The sequence below is a fragment of the Neofelis nebulosa genome, chromosome 18 (assembly GCF_028018385.1).
Source record: "Neofelis nebulosa isolate mNeoNeb1 chromosome 18, mNeoNeb1.pri, whole genome shotgun sequence".
Taxonomy (NCBI): domain Eukaryota; kingdom Metazoa; phylum Chordata; class Mammalia; order Carnivora; family Felidae; genus Neofelis; species Neofelis nebulosa.
This window is the reverse complement of record NC_080799.1, coordinates 10,829,905-10,847,758: the sequence shown is the minus strand read 5'-3', so window position 1 is coordinate 10,847,758 and position 17,854 is coordinate 10,829,905. Positions and strand designations below refer to the sequence as shown.

The 17,854-nt window shown below is 41.7% G+C and overlaps 1 protein-coding gene across 6 annotated transcripts in view; it reads right to left on the bottom strand.

Annotated features, from left to right (window-relative positions):
- Nucleotides 1–17,854, bottom strand: part of GTF2I (general transcription factor IIi) — a 110,221-nt gene that overhangs the window by 80,487 nt on the left and 11,880 nt on the right. For all 6 annotated transcript variants that reach the window (XM_058710191.1, XM_058710192.1, XM_058710193.1 and 3 more), the window contains exon 2: nucleotides 2,313–2,416. In XM_058710191.1, the coding sequence (XP_058566174.1) occupies nucleotides 2,313–2,411 (99 nt within the window). In that variant the 5' untranslated portion in view covers nucleotides 2,412–2,416. The remainder of the gene's footprint in view (nucleotides 1–2,312; nucleotides 2,417–17,854) is intronic.

The following is a 17,854-nucleotide window of genomic DNA, read 5'->3' as shown; positions in this document are numbered from 1 at the left end:
CCCCCGTTCATGCTCTATCTCTCTCTGTCCCAAAAATAAATAAACCGTCTTTAAAAAAAAAAAAAAAAAAAAAAAAAAAAAAAAAAAAAAAAACTACTGAGATGATCAGATATCTTTTGAAATAAAGTCACAGTGCAGAACTTCTGACCTAGAGATGAGTCAACAATTGTTCTGAGCATGAAGAATAACGCCATCCTATAATTTCATTACGTTATATTTACATGAGATATACTGTGGCTGCTCACTCAAAAGGAAGTGTTATTTACTTACTTAGGTATGGACAGGGTGCTTGCCTACTCCACTATCCACACTTAGTTGGACATTCCTGTCACCAAAGGCAGTATTTATGAAATGGCAAACAAAGCAAGATGCATGTACAGCCCAAAGATTAGATCAAAGAAATCTATGAGCCAAGGGAAAGATGAAACTGACCTATACACCTATAATTATACTTCATAATTTACAACCAGGAATGTGAGGAGGAAATAAAGGCTGAGAATAATGAAGTGACTTTGCCTAAGAAAATTACAAAGACAGTTTAAAGGAAGAGAATGGGTCCTATATGACCATGTTCTTCTACGTATAGTATAGTATTAAAGAAAATTATTTTAATAAACAGAGTAGAATTTAATCTCTAACCTATCATTTAACATTACAGCCACAGGGGCACCTGGGCAGCTCAGTCAGTTAGGCGTCTGACTCAATTTTGGCTCAGGTCATGATCTGAGGGTTTGTGGGTTTGAGCTCTGCATCGGGCTCTGTGCTGACAGTGTGGAGCCTGCTTGGGATTCTTTCTCTCCTCTCTCTTTACCCCTCATTCTGTCTCTCTCTCTCAAAAAAATAAATCAACATTTAAAAAAGAAATAAAACAGGGGCACCTGGGTGGCTCAGTTGATTAAGCGTCCAACTTCGGCTCAGGTCATGGTCTCATGGTTTGTGGGTTCGAGCCCCACATCAGGCTCTGTGCTGACAGCTCAGAGCCTAGAGCCTGCTTCCCATTCTGTCTCCCTCTCTCTCTGCCCCTCCATGGCTCACACTCTGTCTGTCTACCTCTCTCTCAAAAATAAACGTTAAAGGGGCGCCTGGGTGGCGCAGTCGGTTAAGCGTCCGACTTCAGCCAGGTCACGATCTCGCGGTCCGTGAGTTCGAGCCCCGCGTCAGGCTCTGGGCTGATGGCTCGGAGCCTGGAGCCTGTTTCCGATTCTGTGTCTCCCTCTCTCTCTGCCCCTCCCCCGTTCATGCTCTGTCTCTCTCTGTCCCAAAAATAAATAAATAAAAAAAAAAAAAATAAAAAAAAAAAATAAACGTTAAAAAAAATTTTTTTTTTAAGTAAATAAAATAACATTATAGCCACAAATGTTGGCTGGTTTTAGGAACACAAGGTAGAAATAAGTTAACGTTCAGAAAGTAACAGTATACAGCCACTGAACAGATACTAAACTTTCTGTCTTTAAGGAAATTATTTTTCAAAATTCTCAAATAGTACAAAGAAGGAAAAAAATGCCTTAAGGCGGGGAGGGTAACCAACCCACAAATTATTTTATACTGACACCTGTGAGATTAAATGCTATCTAATACCAGTCAATAACTAGGATGGAAAATACATAGCCTCCTCCTACTTAGAGTATACTATATTTAATTTCAACATCAGAAAATACCTAAGTCTGATGCATAGAAATCTGCAGGCTGAAATACTATGTTTCTAGCTACAGTTCTGTAAAAACATGATTAAGTTGTATTACTACCATCACAGTAATACGAAAATACAGCAAAAGAAGAATACTTAATAGTTTGCTATAACTAAGTATACGGTACAGGTTTCTTAAAAATGAAGAGCTAACACACTACATACACAGCAAAAGGCGGTAGAGTAAGGTCCGCTGTGGGTCACAGCGCATATGAACAGAAATAGTGAGCAGCCTCTCAGGGCCTCCTTATCCTGCCAGTGTTCTTTATACAGATACGATAAAACACCAGCACCACCCTAGAATATACAAACTCACTCTGAGTGGCTCCAAATCCTACACATAAATTCAAAGCTACTGCTTGCAAAACAAGCTATTGCCTAAGATACTGGCAGGTAAACAATTGCAACTGAATGTAAAACATAAAATATTGACCGAAGTTAAGAATATTCTGAAACATGGTAACAAAAGGATTTGAAAGGCTTAAATCCATAAGTATTATTTAAGCAAAAAACCTCTTATTATACCAGAAAACGTACTACATGTTTACAAAAACAAATCAGTCTCACCCACCGGCTCAATCCTATCCAACTATAAAAATTTTACAGGACGGTAAGGCCATCTCACCATGGACTCAAGAGCAGACATAAGGAACGTCACCACCATCCTGCTCTCCGAGGACTCCTCATCTTCGACGGGCAGGGTAGACATTGCTACTTGGGCCATGATCCCTGGGAAAGCAGTAAGAAAGTGAGCGGCAGAAATTCACAATGTTCTTCTAAACATACGTTCAGAGCTGGTGAGGGTCCCCCACAGATGGCCTCATTTACAGTTTTCTTGCCTGAGAGAAAACATAAGGCTCAGAGACTGAGTATTTGATTTGTCAAAAACTCCTACCCTCTAAGATAGAAAATCTATCCCCTAGCTGTCCCACTAATTTCCATAATATGTCAGCATAACCCCCCAAAATAAATTCAGATGTCACCCACAACCAGTTAAAATCTCTCCCAAGTGAGAGTGAGAGGAAACTGTAAACTCCACAATCCCGTGACAGTTTACGACAGTCCAACACAGGACGTGGATGCAAAGCGGCGTTCGTCCCAGGCCCGCGCTGAGTGGGTACAGCAGACTGACGCTGTGGAAGAGAATTTCTTCTTTCTTACAGAGGAAATAGTTTGCAGGACAAACGATATCTAAGGTTCCTTTATAATAAGCCTATCGGTCTCTTTGGAAAACACTTTCTGATACTCGGGTATCAGCAAGGAGCCTCAGCGGAATCTGAAACACTGTAAAAATACAACACATAAACACCAAATAGTAAATGTCGGCGAAGATGTGGAGAAAGCGGAACCCTTGTGCACTGCCGTTAGGAAGGTCAAATGATGTTCCACGGTGGAATACAATTTGGCAGTTCCTGGAAAAACTAAACAGAATTATCATGACACGGTAATTCCACTTGTGGGTACATACGCAGAAGAACTGAAAGCAGGCACTCAGCTGGGTCTACACCCATGTTCACAGAAGCATCACGCACCACAGCTACACAGGCGGAAATGACCCAAATGTCCACGGTCAGCTGAACGGATGCGCAGATGTGATACATCTATACGACGGAATAGAACTCAGCCTTAAAGAGGAAAGAAGGTCTGAAACATGCTACGACGTAAGTGAACCCTGAAAATATTCTTCTATGTGAAATAAGCCAGACGCAAAAAGACAACTGTTGTGATTCTACTCACATGAGAGACCTCGAATTCGTTTAATTTGTAGAGACGGGAAGTAGAAGGGTGGTTGCCAGGGACTAGGAAGACTGAGTGGCGGGGATTTATTGTTAGTGAGCATAGTTTTAGTTTGGGATGATGAAAAGCTCTGGAACTAGATACCGGTGATGATTGCGGAACAATAATGAATGCACATAATGTCAGGGAAGTACTTTTAAAAATGGTTAAAATTGGGGGCGCCTGGGTGGCGCAGTCGGTTGAGCGTCCGACTTCAGCCAGGTCACGATCTCGCGGTCCGTGAGTTCGAGCCCCGCATCAGGCTCTGGGCTGATGGCTCGGAGCCTGGAGCCTGTTTCCCATTCTGTGTCTCCCTCTCTCTCTGCCCCTCCCCCGTTCATGCTCTGTCTCTCTCTGTCCCAAAAAAAAAAAAAAAAAAAACGTTGAAAAAAAAAAATAAATAAAAATAAAAATAAAAATGGTTAAAATTGGAGTGCCTGGGTGGCTCAGTCGGTTAAGTGTCCGACTCTTGATTTTGGCTTAGGTCATGACCTTGCAGTTCATGGGTTCGAGCCCCGAGTCAGAGCCTGGAGCCTGCTTGGGATTCTTTCACTCTGGCCCTCCTCTACTCAGGCTGGGGCCCACACTAAAGTAACAGAGCACAGATACTTAGGAATTAAAACTTGACAATGAAAGACAGTAACAAAAATAATGACTACTTATCCCTGGATCTGTGAATAAATAGAAGCAATTCTGTTTTCCAAAACAAGATCTCTGTCTTGAATGGAGATGGAGTCAAGAAAAGCAGCATTAAGCAAGAGAATGGTTAGAAATCATTTTCCCTAACAGCTTTGGTCCCATTCTTACCTCTTAGACAAATAAGTTTTTTTTAAATTTTGGTTAATGTTTATTTTTGAGAGAGAGACAGTGCAAGCAGGGGAGGGGCAGAGACAGAGGGGGACAGAGGATCCGAAGCGGGCTCTGTGCTGACAGCAGAGAGCCCCATGTGGGGCTTGAACTCGTGAATCATGATATCAGTACCTGAGCCGAAGTCGATGCTTAACTGACTGAGTCACCCAGGTGCCCCTCGGATAACACTAAGTTAAAGTAAATTTATATTAAAATGTGGTTCAGTCAATAGGGCGCCTGGAACTCAGTCGGTTGGGTGTCCGACTTCAGCTCAGGTCATGATCTCGAGGTTGGTGGGTTCAAAAGCCCTGGGTTGAGCTCTGTGCTGACGGTTCGGAGCCCGGAGCCTGCGTCGGATTCTGTGTCTGCCTCTCTCTCTGCCCCTCCCTGACTTGTGCTCTGTCTGTGTCTCTCAAAAATAAATAAAAACATTACCAAAAAAATTTTTTTAATAAATAAATAAATAAATAAATAAAATGTGGTTCGGTAAAAATGGACAACAAAGGTATATCATTTGCCATAGTCAGAACATTCACCTAGGATATACCGTCATTATTTCTTTTTTTTTTCTTTTATTTAAAAAAATTTTTTTTTAATGTTTGTTTATTTCTGAGACAGAGAGAGACAGAGCATGAGTCGGGGAGGGGCAGAGAGAGAGGGAGACACAGAATCCAGAGCAGGCTCCAGGCTCTGAGCTGTCAGCCCAGAGCCTGACGCGGGGCTCGAACTCACGGACCGTGAGATCATGACCTGAGCCGAAGTCGGACGCTCAACCGACTGAGCCACCCGGGCGCCCCCCGTCATTATTTCTCATAGTATTTCTTCATAATCTCAACTTTTCATTCAATTCTCCAGCAAGGGAAAGAGGAGGTATGTTCTCATTTTACGAATGCAGTGATGTGTCAAGGTCATATAGCCACTATCAGTGCCAGAACACAACACTAGGACAAAAGTTTCTGCCCACTGCTATTTCCACTATTCACCCTAAATTGCTGGAAATCTGTCATGAGGTCATTCGTGTTCAATGAGTGTTAAGAAACAGGAGACAGAGGCCACGCCGACAGCCCTGTGGGGGTGCCACAGGCGACGAGAGGTCCTATCTCATTACCAGAACTCAGGAGGCATGTTCAGAACAGCAATGTTCAATGGGAAGAACGTTGGAGGTGACCAGTCCCGTCAAGCTTGATGGGGAAGGATGAATTCTGTTTGGGGCTTTCTGTTCTCAAGAAATGTGTGTATATCCGCATTACAACAGAAATTCTCTGAATTGTTCTCTGTCCGCCCCAAGAGGTCATTTCCCTGGATAGCTGAGTCAAGACTACTCAAGGAACACTCCCTGGCACCCTCCCTGGGCAACCGCTGCCTTTCTCTCCTCTTTCCCAGAAAGGAACTGCCATCACATAGCGGCATTAACGACAGATACCAGGGACACACACCAGGCCAGGCTGCTGACACAAGCTTATGGGACAGGAGACGTGACAGTCACTGTAAGGGAGAAAGAGAGGACAAAAGCAAAACAGAAGTATTCACAGAACCTAGAAAAAAGAACTTCACAGGAGACGGTGTTCCCATAAAATACTTGAGCAGAACCCATGTAGTCTCTCTTCTTGCTTTATTTTAAAAAGGGTGTGTGTGTGTGTGTGTGTGTGTGTGTGTGTGTGTGTGTGTCACTAGAAATGAACAATAAAAAAAAGCACCATTGAAAGCAACTAAAATAGGGCAGTTAGCTCTGTGCTCAAGGAATGCAAATAGGCATATTTGTATCTCTGAATTTCATTAGTGATATTCTCTGGAACAAAAAGGAAAATGAACAAAATAATCATGTACTCCATATGACAGTAAATACAAAAACAGAATGGATCCCTTTGAGTCTTTTATATACAGGCAAGGAAGAAGAACTGACCTAAGACAATTCATAGGGCGAACCCACGTTGGACAAGAAAATGACTTCTGGTTTCTGGATTTGTAACCTGTGTTCACTCCCCACTGTATCTCTGATGCGGTCTTAGTAAAGGAGGGGTGGTAGACAGAAAAAAGGTGATCTCTTTATAAGGCAGTCATCCAAGGCAGAAGACCAATGGTCAAGGAACAACCCAGTGGGTGTCCAATACTTAAGAGATGTACTAACCGTACTATCCAATATGGTAGCCAGTAGCCACATGTAACTATTTTCATGAAAAACTAAAATTCTGTTCCTCAGTTGTACTAGCTACCTTTCAAGAGCTCGGTGTCCACATGTAGCTAGTGGCTACTATATTGCAGATCACAGAACATTTCCGTCATCACAAAAACCATACTGCTACAGAGATTACACCATGTCGCATAAGTCCACCTAAGCTTATTTGTGAGAAGTAATTCTCATGACCCCTTGAGCCACCATGGTGGTACCTGTAATTTCTCTGGTAGGTGTCCTGAGAGGAGGAACACAGAAGTACAGTTTTATGATACGTTATGATTAAAATGCCCATGAGACAGCAGGGACATAGACTCTCAGGATAAATTACTAAAATTCCAAAGGAGGCTAACCCCCTATCAGGGCAATGACCTTGTCTCCATGATCAGCCAGCATCATCTACTTGCCACATTACATATTCTTATAGCATAAATTCTTCATCCCAGCTATGTAACAGCCCATCAAAATGGAATCATAACAATTTCTCTAAGCATCTTCATAAATATATCTTTTGTCGGGGCACCTGGGTGGAGCTCAGTCATATAAGCGTCTGACTTCGGCTCAGGTCATGATCTCACGGCTCATGAGTTCAAGCCCCGAGTTGGGGCACAGAGCCGGCAGCCTGCTTCAGATTCTGAGTCTCCCTCTCTCTGTCCCTCCCCCATTGGCGCGCGCTCTCTCTCTCTTTCAAAAACAAACATTTAAAAAAATTTTTTTTAATAGATATGTCTTTTGCCTTATTTCCATATTTTAAAGTTCTTCATACTGAAAGAGATAAATTGTATGAACATCTTTATAGCTCTTGATATATCACACCAAAATTTTTACACTGTTTCCAGAAATGTTTAAAATATACGAAATTCAGGGTGCCTGGCTGGCTCAGTCACTATAGCATGTGACTCTTGATCTTGGGGTCATAAGTTTAAAACCCATGTTGGATGTAGAGATTATTTTTAAAAAGCACATTATTTAAAAGAATAATAACAATAAATTATGCTAAATTCACCAGCCTCACCAACACTTTGGATGCACAGCTATGACCTAATCACTATGAATACCTTATTACTACCAAAGTAGTCGAATTTCCTTGCTTATTAAAGAAACACTTTTCATAGTTTTATTATTTATATTTCTTCTTAGGTGACTCAGATCCTAGGTCCATTACTAAACTGATGTCTGATGGTTTCATATTTGCATAAACTGTCAATAATTTTTTTTTAAAGCAGGCTCCATGCCCAAAGTGGGGCTTGAACTCACGATCCTGAAGTTGAGTCACATGTTCTACCAAAACTATCAGTAATTTTCATTCCCAATCCAGGCTTTCAATTCTGATTATTATTATACGAATGAATATTTTTTTGTGTGTTTTTATGTTTTTTCGGCTCTTTTATGTGTTTAATTCTGTACTTCCAAATGCAACATCATTTTTGCTTCAATCTTTCATTTTATTTAACCACACATTTAAGAGTCTTTGTTTATTCTCTTTGCACCTCAAGACTTTCCTTCTGCCTGAAGTTAATCCCTTAAAATTTCTTTCTCATGGCAAACTTTTGTGTGCTAAAAGTCCTTTATTCTTCTAAGATATTTTCACTAGAATAGAAATCTAGGTTGAGAACTTCTTACTTTCAGCACTGAGGTTATTTCATTATAGTCTGGCCTCCATCCTGTGAAGATAATCCCCATCTGTACGCCTGCTGTTTTTAGGATGTCCTTTCTTCGATGCATCTAGATGCGCCCTTCTTTCTATCCAGTATGTCATTCACTGGGCTTCTCGAATGAGGATTCCTGGTGGTAAATTCTCAGCTGTTACCTCTTCAGATACCGACTCTGTCCCATTCTCTGTCTGCCATCCTTCTGTGAGACTCAGATGGAATGGGTGCTGATAACTAAGACTCACACCCTCTTCTGCATTTTTCTCATTTTTCCTCTCTTTCGTAAACTCTTTCCTCAGACTCACCTTCTGCTTCACTAATTCTTTTTTATTTTGTTCACAAATTTCATTTCTAAGATTCCTATTTGTTGTTATGTAACATTTTAGTCTCCTACTCCCTAGAGACTTTGAAGCCTGACATACGTCTTTAAATATAAGAGAGGTAAGGGATGCCTGGTGGTTCCATTGGTTGAGCATCCAACTTTTGATTCTGGCTCAGGTCAGGATCCCAGTATCATGGGATTGAGCCCCATGTTGAGCTGTGCAGTGGACACAGAGCCTCCCTGGGATTCTCTCTCTCTCTCTTCCTCTGTCCCTATCCCCTGCTCGTGCTGTCTCTCAAACATAACAGAGGTGGTTGTTTTATGGTCTCTGATCATTCAAAAAAAATCTTTTTTTTTTTTTACATTTTTTTTTTAACGTTTATTTATTTTTGAGACAGAGAGAGACAGAGCATGAACGGGGGAGGGTCAGAGAGAGAGGGAGACACAGAATCTGAAACAGGCTCCAGGCTCTGAGCCGTCAGCACAGAGCCCGACGCGGGGCTTGAACTCACAGACCGCGAGATCATGACCTGAGCCAAAGTTGGACACTTAACCGACTGAGCCACCCAGGCGCCCCTAATTCAAAAAAAATCTTAGCTGTATTTCTATTGCTTATGGTTCTTGCTCATATTCATGGTACTTGTTCCCATGTATGCCTGATTATCTTCTACTATGTGCTGGTCACTTTACATTAAAAAGTTATTTTGGGGGCGCCTAGGTGGCTCAGCCCGTTAAGTGTCTGACTTTGGTTCAGGTCATGATCTCACGGTTTGTGAGTTCGAGCCCCGCTCTGTGTTGGGCTCTGTGCTGAAAGGTCAGAGCCTGGAGCCTGCTTCGGATTTTGTGTCTCCCTCTCTCTGCCCCTCCCCTGCTTGCACACTCCCTCTCTTTCTCTCAAAGATAAATAAATGTTAAAAAAAAATTTTTTTTTTTTTACTCCTGGGGGGGGGCGGGGGGGGGGGTGGGTGGCTCAGTTGATTAAGCATCTAACTCTTGATTTCAGCTCAGATCATAATCTCGTGGTTCGTGAGTTAGAGCCCTGCATCAGGCTCCAAGCAGACAGCACAGGACCTGCTTGGGAGTCTCTCTCTCCCTCTCTGTCTGCTCCTCCCCCACTTGTGCTTTCTCTGTCAAAACAAATGAACATAAGGAGGAGAAAGAGAAAAAAAAAGAAGAAAACATTTCTTTAAAAAATTATTTTAATGGGACTCCTGGGTGGCTTAGTTGGTTAAGCATCTGACTTTGGCTCAGGTCATAATCTTGTGTTTCATGAGTTCGAGCCCCACGTCGGGCTCTGTGCTGACAGCTCGGAGCCTGGAGCCTGCTTTGGATTCTGTCTCCCTCTCTCTCTCTCTCTCTCTCTCTCTCTCTCTCTGCCCCTCCCCCAGTCACACTTTGTCTCTCTCCCTCAAAAATAAACAAACATTAAAAAATATATTTTTTAATTGTTAAAAACATTTAGTTTAAATGTGGAGCCTAGAGGCACCTGAGTGGCTCAGTTGGTCAAGCATCAGACTCTTGATTTTGGCTCAGGTTATGATCTCATAGTCATGAGACTGAGTCCCACATCATGTTTTGAGCTGAGCGTGGAGTCTGCTTAAGATTCTCTCTCTAGGGGCGCCTGGGTGGCGCAGTCGGTTGGGCGTCCGACTTCAGCCAGGTCACGATCTCGCGGTCCGTGGGTTCGAGCCCCGCGTCAGGCTCTGGGCTGATGGCTCCGAGCCTGGAGCCTGTTTCCGATTCTGTGTCTCCCTCTCTCTCTGCCCCTCCCCCGTTCATGCTCTGTCTCTCTCTGTCCCAAAAATAAATAAATGTTGAAAAAAAAAAAAATTAAAAAAAAAAAAAAAAAGAAAAAAAAGAAAAAAAAAGATTCTCTCTCTGGAGGCACCTGGGTGGCTCAGTCGGTTAAGCGTGCCACTCTTGATTTCAGCTCAGGTCACGGTCTCACGGTTCGTGAGATCAAGCCTTGCCTCCGGCTCGGCACTGACAGCACGGAGACTGCTTGGGATTCGCTCTCTCCCTGTTTTCTCTCCCCGGCCTCCAAAATAAATAAATACAATTAAAAAAAAAAAAAAAAAAGATTCTCTCTCCCTCTCCCTTGCCCCTCCCCACCAGCCTCGGATGAAGACAGGTCCCTCCAGGTGTCTAGGAACACTACCTGCCTTGGATCACCATAATCCAAGTTCAAAGCTTCAGGTTCCTTGGGCCACCCAGATGTTAACACAGACCACAAATAGGGATGCAGACTAGCTTAATCACCCTCATCCACTCTGGAGTCTTACTAGGGGGAAAAAAAGGTCTGTTTGACCCCCATGTTTTGTGCAGGCTCTGGGCTTCAATTTCTGAGCCTCTCATCCCACAAGGTGGTAAAACTGGTAGACACCCTCAGGACAAAAGTGATTTTTCATTTCTATTATCTAAGTTCCCACTTTCTTTTTCCTAGCAGCCTTTCTGTATTAGCCCTTCCAAGTTTCCATCTTATCAACTTTGTTATTTTTACCAGTTTTGTTTTATAATCTCTTAAAAATTATTTTAATGTTTATTTGTAGAGGGGGAGAGAGAGAGAGAGAGAGAGAGAGAGCGCACGAGTGGGGAGGGACAGAGAGAGAGGAAGAGAGAATCCCAAGCAGCCTCCACCCTGCCAGCGCAGGGCCCGAAGCGGGGCTCAAACTCACGAACCATGAGATTATGACCTGAGCTGAAACCAAGACTCAGACATTTAACTGACTGAGCCACCCAGGAGCCCCTGTTATACAATTTTAGAACATTCTTATTAGTTCCACCAACTTTGGGAACCACAGCTTATGATATTCTTTATTCTGAAGAGTAACTTTATGAATTTGCTAGAACAAATTCCTATTTCAAACCACCCCAAGAAGGGAATTTTTACTGTTTTAGTTAATTATTCAGCCTAAAGGTTGCACCAGCTCCACCTGCAGCTAGATCCAGGAACACAAGATGTCACTGGAGTTCGCTCTACTCCAACAGTGTCCTTGAGCAGATGGGTTTCTTCCCTAAGGCAGAGATGGAGGCCACAGGTATCTTCAAGCTTCCCACAGATCTGGTACCGTGATCTCAGAGGCAGCAGACTATTGTATCTACTACATTGTGCACGGAATTCTGGGGGTTTGTGTCCCCAGCCTGCCCCCAGCCTAGCCTAATTACAGTGGCTGGGCAGAACAAGATTATCTGGGGCACACTGGGGCTGGCAGTCTAGCCAGACCCACATGGAACAGTCAGGCAGTTGGGGGTGCCTGGCTGGCTCAGTCTGTAGAGCATGCAACTCTTGAGCTCTTCATCTCAGGACTGTGGGTTCAAGCCCCACGTTGGGCGTGGAGCCGACTAAAGGAAAAAATAAATAAAAAGGCAGAACAGTGCTTGCCTGCAGCCACCTTACTCTGCTGTATCTTCTTTCCCATTTTTTCAATATCCTTAATTCGTCCACTCTGAGTGTTGTCTGACTTTATTTTTTGTTTCCCTGATTTGACTTTAATTCTCCTTTATGAGTTTCAAAGACGAACTTAATTGGCCTGTTGCTGTTTCATAGGTCTTTTATCCTGGTCAGCTATTGTTTAAGATGTGATGCCTATTCTCTCTCTCTGAAAACAGACTCCAGTCAATCTTTACAATCTTCTTCTGTTTCTTGTTGGAGATCCATTTCAGGGATTAGGTTTATTTGTGGTCTTACTGTTCTGATCTGCTCTACCTCAAAATAAGCCAGTAACGAATTCCATATAAATTTTCATTTGGCCATACTTCTGCTTTTAGTTTATTGATCCTTGCTGTTAATGCTAAACAGCAAAATAACAAAAAATATTTTATAGTGAGTCAAATCGTGAAGATTTTCACAGGTGCCATTATCACTCTAACAACAACAACAACAACAAGAACAACAAACCCTGAGGTCCTTAATATTTATTATGGTGATCTCTAAAATATTACTGAATGTTCAGTATTTCTGATTCAAATCTAAGCTCCGGATCCCACTGGTAAATGGGGAAGGTACTAGATTACACTGATCCTATCTTTTTTTAAATTACATTCATGCCCTATTTCTTTTTTGTTACTTTGTTAATTTCAACAAGTTATCTTTCCATTTCAATCTTATAACACATAATCTTAGGTCAAGGAAAAAAAAAAAAAAAATCAACATATTTTGGTGCAACCTCCCTGCTCCATTATGTTATGAATGAGAGGCCCAGCCCAGAAAGATTAGCTGTCTTGCTAAGGTCATAAGGAAAGTTAATTTTATAACAAGCGACTGGAATCTGGGTCTCCAAATTCCAAATTACCTCTTTCATGCACAATAATAATCAAAGAAAAGCAGGTTAAATAAAAAGGAACCCAAAGTAAATAATTACACAGGGATTAAAACTGTAATACTAGGCAATCTTTATGAGGCAGTAAATTAACTGCCACCCACTGTAAACAAACTGAAGCAAAAGGAAAGTATCCTTTTTGTCCATAAAACAAAGATGACGGTGGACACTGAGGAATACTTTATATGTATCAACATCGGTCACGTTCTATGAAGAATATAAAGGATTTGATTCAAAGCAAAAAAATGAATTACAAACCTAGTGTCTAGATGAACACGTAATTTGTGTCACAAAATGCTGACAGGCACGATCAGGAAACGTATCTCCTCTAACAACTACCAACAGCCCTCAGAATTGACTCAGTCAAATCTTAGTTAAAAAATCTAAGACCCAACCAGGAGGAAGTGGATTCAAACTGATAGAAGTACCAAGCCCATTATTTTATTCTTTTCTCAAAAACTTTACTTATTTTCAAATTTTTCCGCAGACTGCTAGGGTTATCTCAGCTATTTTTAAGCAACTAAGATCTAACCTGTGTATTTACTTAAGTATGGTGAAGTAAACTTCAAGACTGCAAAAATCAGGAACTTTTCTAACTCAATGTTTTGTACAAAAAACCCAGCCAGATCTGGATCAATTAAAACAGAAAAATTTCAAAAGTGGCTAAAATATCTACCACTAGGATACTGTCCATGGAAGACAGAATTCAGAATTCAGACAATTCAGGACAGATAATGGTACTACTGAATTCTGTAATTGTTTATCAGGCTTAAGTAACAAAACAAAACAAAACAAGGAATACTTTGACCAAGAGTAAAATCTTGAATCTTTTCAAATAGCTGAATCTTTCATTCAAACTTCTTCAATTGTTGACTTCTACCCTTCAATACAGTGTGGGGGGTGCCTGGCTGGCTCAGTTGGTAGAGCACGTCACTCTTAACCTTAGGTTCGTGAGTTCAAGCCCCTTGCTGGGTGCACTACGCGCAAGACGAATATGATATGTTAAAAAAATGCCGTGTGACTTTCCATTATTATGAACGGTCTTTTTCTGGACCAGTATTTAAGATGATCTCTTCCTTGGTTTTTTGGTATCAGTTCCAGTTGTCTCCATTCTCTGAGATCTAGTCACACGGGTTATTATTTGCATATGAGGTAAAATGCAAATTTACCAACTCATTTTATTTAGAAACCTTAAAGTCAAGTTTTGACAAAATTTGACAAGAGCACGATCATAGTCTAAAATATATAAACTAACGAAAACGTCTTCAGGGAGAAGTATAAAATAACTTCAAGTATCATTTAATTCTAAGGAAAAAGTAAAATGGGATCTCAGACTTTTAAAAACATAAATTGTTAGGGCTCCTGGGTGGCTCACTCGGTTGAGTGACCTACTCTTGACTTCAGCTCAGGTCATGATCCCAGGGTCACGGGATGGAGCCCTGCCTAAGGCTCTGCACTGAACGTGAAGCCTGCTTGAGATTCATTCTCTCTCCTTCTGCCTCTCTCTCTCTCTTTCTCTCTCTAAAATAAATAAATAAAATACATGAACTGTTGGGATGCCTGACTGGTTCAGCTAGTGGAGCATGTGACTCTTTACTCAAGGTTGTGTGTTTGAGTCCTACATTGGGTATAGAAATTACTTAAAAACCAAATCTTTAAGTATAGTTATTTATAAGTTTCTTCAAAATGATGAGAACTAAAAGTTAAAATTCATCATCTGGGATGTTGCACGTGTTGTCATAACACGGTCCCTAAAATAAACGGAAAGAATCCAATAGTTTGATCAGCCATCTTAACAAGATTTGTTTGCATGAAGATTAACTTGGGTTATCATGTGATACTGTATTCTGACAATCTTCTAGGCTGCCTAAGTCTTTCTACCTTTGCAATTGATGATACTTAATACCCTCACGTTCTACCTATAGTTACTAACAGCTAAAAAATCTGGTTTTCAGGAGAAGAAACATTCATCCCTAACATGTCAGCACGCATTGACTACAATCAGTTTGGACTCTGCAAACACAGAACTTGTGTCTCAAATTTTTCTCGACACGCTACCGCTTGTTCTAATTACATCTACTCGGTAGCTTCTACAGAAAACGTGTTGAAGGCAACTCACTGACCCTATTCGTGTGTCTTCTGAAGGATACCAAAGGAATTAACTTGACGTGTTTATGACAAAAGGGGGGCATTTGCCTGACCTATTTTACAAAGAACTTTTTTTATGTGTATTTAAAATTTTTTATATGTTTGTACTTACTTTTGAGAGACAGAGACAGATCATGAGTGGGGAAGGGGCCGAGAGAGGGAGACACAGAATCCAAAGCAGGCTCCAGACTCAGCTGTCAGCACAGAGCCGGAGGGGGGTGGGGCTCGAACCCATGAACCGCAAGATCACAACCTGAGCCAAAGTCAGACGCTTAACTGACTGAGCCACCCAGGCACCCCAAGCGGAACTTCTTTTTAAAATCTAAGAACAGGGGCGCCTGGGTGGCTCAGTCGGTTGAGCATTCGACTTTGGCTTGGGCCAGGATCTCACAGTTTGCGAGTTCGAGCCCCTTGTTGGGCTCTGTGGTGACAGTTGGAGCCTGGAGCCTGCTTTGGATTTTGTGTCTCCCTCTCTCTCTGCCCTTCCCATGCTCATGCTCTGTCTCTCTCTGTCTCTCAATAATAAATAAACGTTAAAAAAACATTTAGAGACCCCTAAAAAAATAAAATAAAATCTAAGAACAGCTTCTACCTTGGAAAAACAAGGTAAACTGCTCAAGATTACAGAATTGTTAAGTAGAATCTAATCAAGATCTGACTGTTCTTAATTCGCCATGTTCTTTCAAACCACACCACCTACTATAAAATTTAATCTGACTTTTAACGTTCCCCAAATGCCACTATTCACAGTATTTAAATTCCAGAAAAACATTTAGTTTTCAAATACTTGGACAAAATAAAAATTCCCAGCCTCTAGACAAAAAGTTTACCCTCAATTCTAAAGAGAGAGTTTCATTATCCCAAATTATTTCCACACAAAATACTTATTAACAAAGCCGAGCCTGGCACACACCAAGTGATCAAAGTTAACAACTAGTCAGGGAACAGACAGATATCATGTGCCAACCAACAGAACGTACTAGAACTGTGATACTCCCGCCTAAATGCATGGACAAACTCAAATTGAGGGACATTCTGTAAAATGACTACCCTGTAAGCTTCAAAAAGTTCAAGAGTACGGAATTCAAAGACTGAGAAACTGTTCTAAGGTGAGGTGTATTAGAGGGACAATACACCTGGGTGAAAATGTGATCCTGGATTAGACCCTTTTGCTACAAAGTAACATCTGGCAAAACCTGAATGAGGTTTCTGGGTAACAGGCGTGTGGGAAAATTTTGTTTGCTGCTTCTGTAACTATTTTGTAAATTTACAAGCGTTCCAAAATCATTTTTAAAGCACTAAGTACATATGTGCCAACGAAGAAGCTAATTAAAATTTCTCTACTTTTGCCTTATTTCATGGGTGTTAAAGTCTTGCTGTTTTTGCTATCAAAGGTAAGTAAAATGTTAGAACTGGGAGAAAGGCAAAGGATGTTAAATAGTAACTTATTGATGACAATTTGTCTCTATTAGCTTCAATAAAACTGGAAATGGGCTGTTTTTCTCTCTGTTTACATTTGAAAGAGGGGAGCCCAGAAGTGAAAGCACATACACACACATCACTTCAAAGGTTATCAAACTTCTCTACAGACTGCACATCAACTGGTAAACCGGGGGGGGGGGGGGGGGGGGGGGGGTCTTTTAGTTTGGACGGTATTTGCCACTGACCGTACTTCTGTCAATGGGTAGGTGGGGGGAGCCTCGCACCCCAGCACCTGCACAGTGGTATCCTGCATAGTGAGCACTCTTCACACGTGCTGAATTCAACAGTGAACACTGGGCTCCTGGCTGGTGTTTTCTCCCAATACTAGAACTTAGTCCCACTGCATGCTATCAAAGAGTAGATCACTGGATAGAATGCATGTCAGAGTATGTAATCAATAATGTGACCCCAGGTATGTGCACGTGATTTTTCAACCTTGTAGCTACCTTCTTTACTAACAGTTAAGGAAAATTACTAGTTTATCACTAATATCTTCCCTATACTTTTTTTTTTTTTTCAGAGAGAGAAAGAGAGCGCGCGCACGAGCATGAGCAGGAGAGGAGCAGAGACAGAGAAAGAGACAGAATCAGAAGCAGGCCCCAGACTCTGAGCTGTCAGCACAGAACCCAATGGGGGGTCCAGCTCACGAGCTTGTAAGATCATGACCTGAGCCGAAGTTGGACGCTTAACCGACTGCGCTACCCAGGAGCCCCTCATTACCTATACTTTATAAATGTTATTATCAGACCTGGAAATTAGTATACCGTGGTGGTTAAGCATGGGCTCTGAATCCAACTACTTAAGTTTATACTAAAACAATCCCTTAGGGGGCGCCTGGGTGGCTTGGTCAGTTAAGCATCTGACTCTTGATTGGGCTCAGGTCATGATCTTGCTGTTAGTGGGATGGAGCCCCGCGTAGGGCTCTGCACTGAGGAGCCTGCTTGGGATTCTCTCTCTCTATCGTTGCCCTGCTCATGCCTGTGCATGCTCTCTCTCAATGGATAAATAAACTTAAAAAAAACAAAACCAAAACATTATCCCTTGTGGTGCCTGGCTGGCTCGGCTGGTAGAGCATGCAACTCTTGACATGGGGGTTGTGAGTTCAAACCCCCATGTTGGATGTAGAGATTACTTAAAAAATCTTTAAAAAACAAAAATCAAAAAACCTGTCCCTCACTATGGTTGTTTTGGATTAGTTAGCATCCCCACAACCTCATTTTCCTCAACTTTCAAATGGGAGTCCTAATAAAGCCTGCCTACCTTGGGACACAGGATTGATTGCTCTGACAAGCGCCCTGATTCAGGTAGCGCTTAGAATAGCAAACACATAAAAAAACACTTCAAAAATGTTACTAGTGACTGGTATGCTTGCCCAACTCTCTTACTGCCCCTCAAATTTTGAAACATCCCAGAGAGCTTGTTACTTTTAATATTTTTTTAAAGATT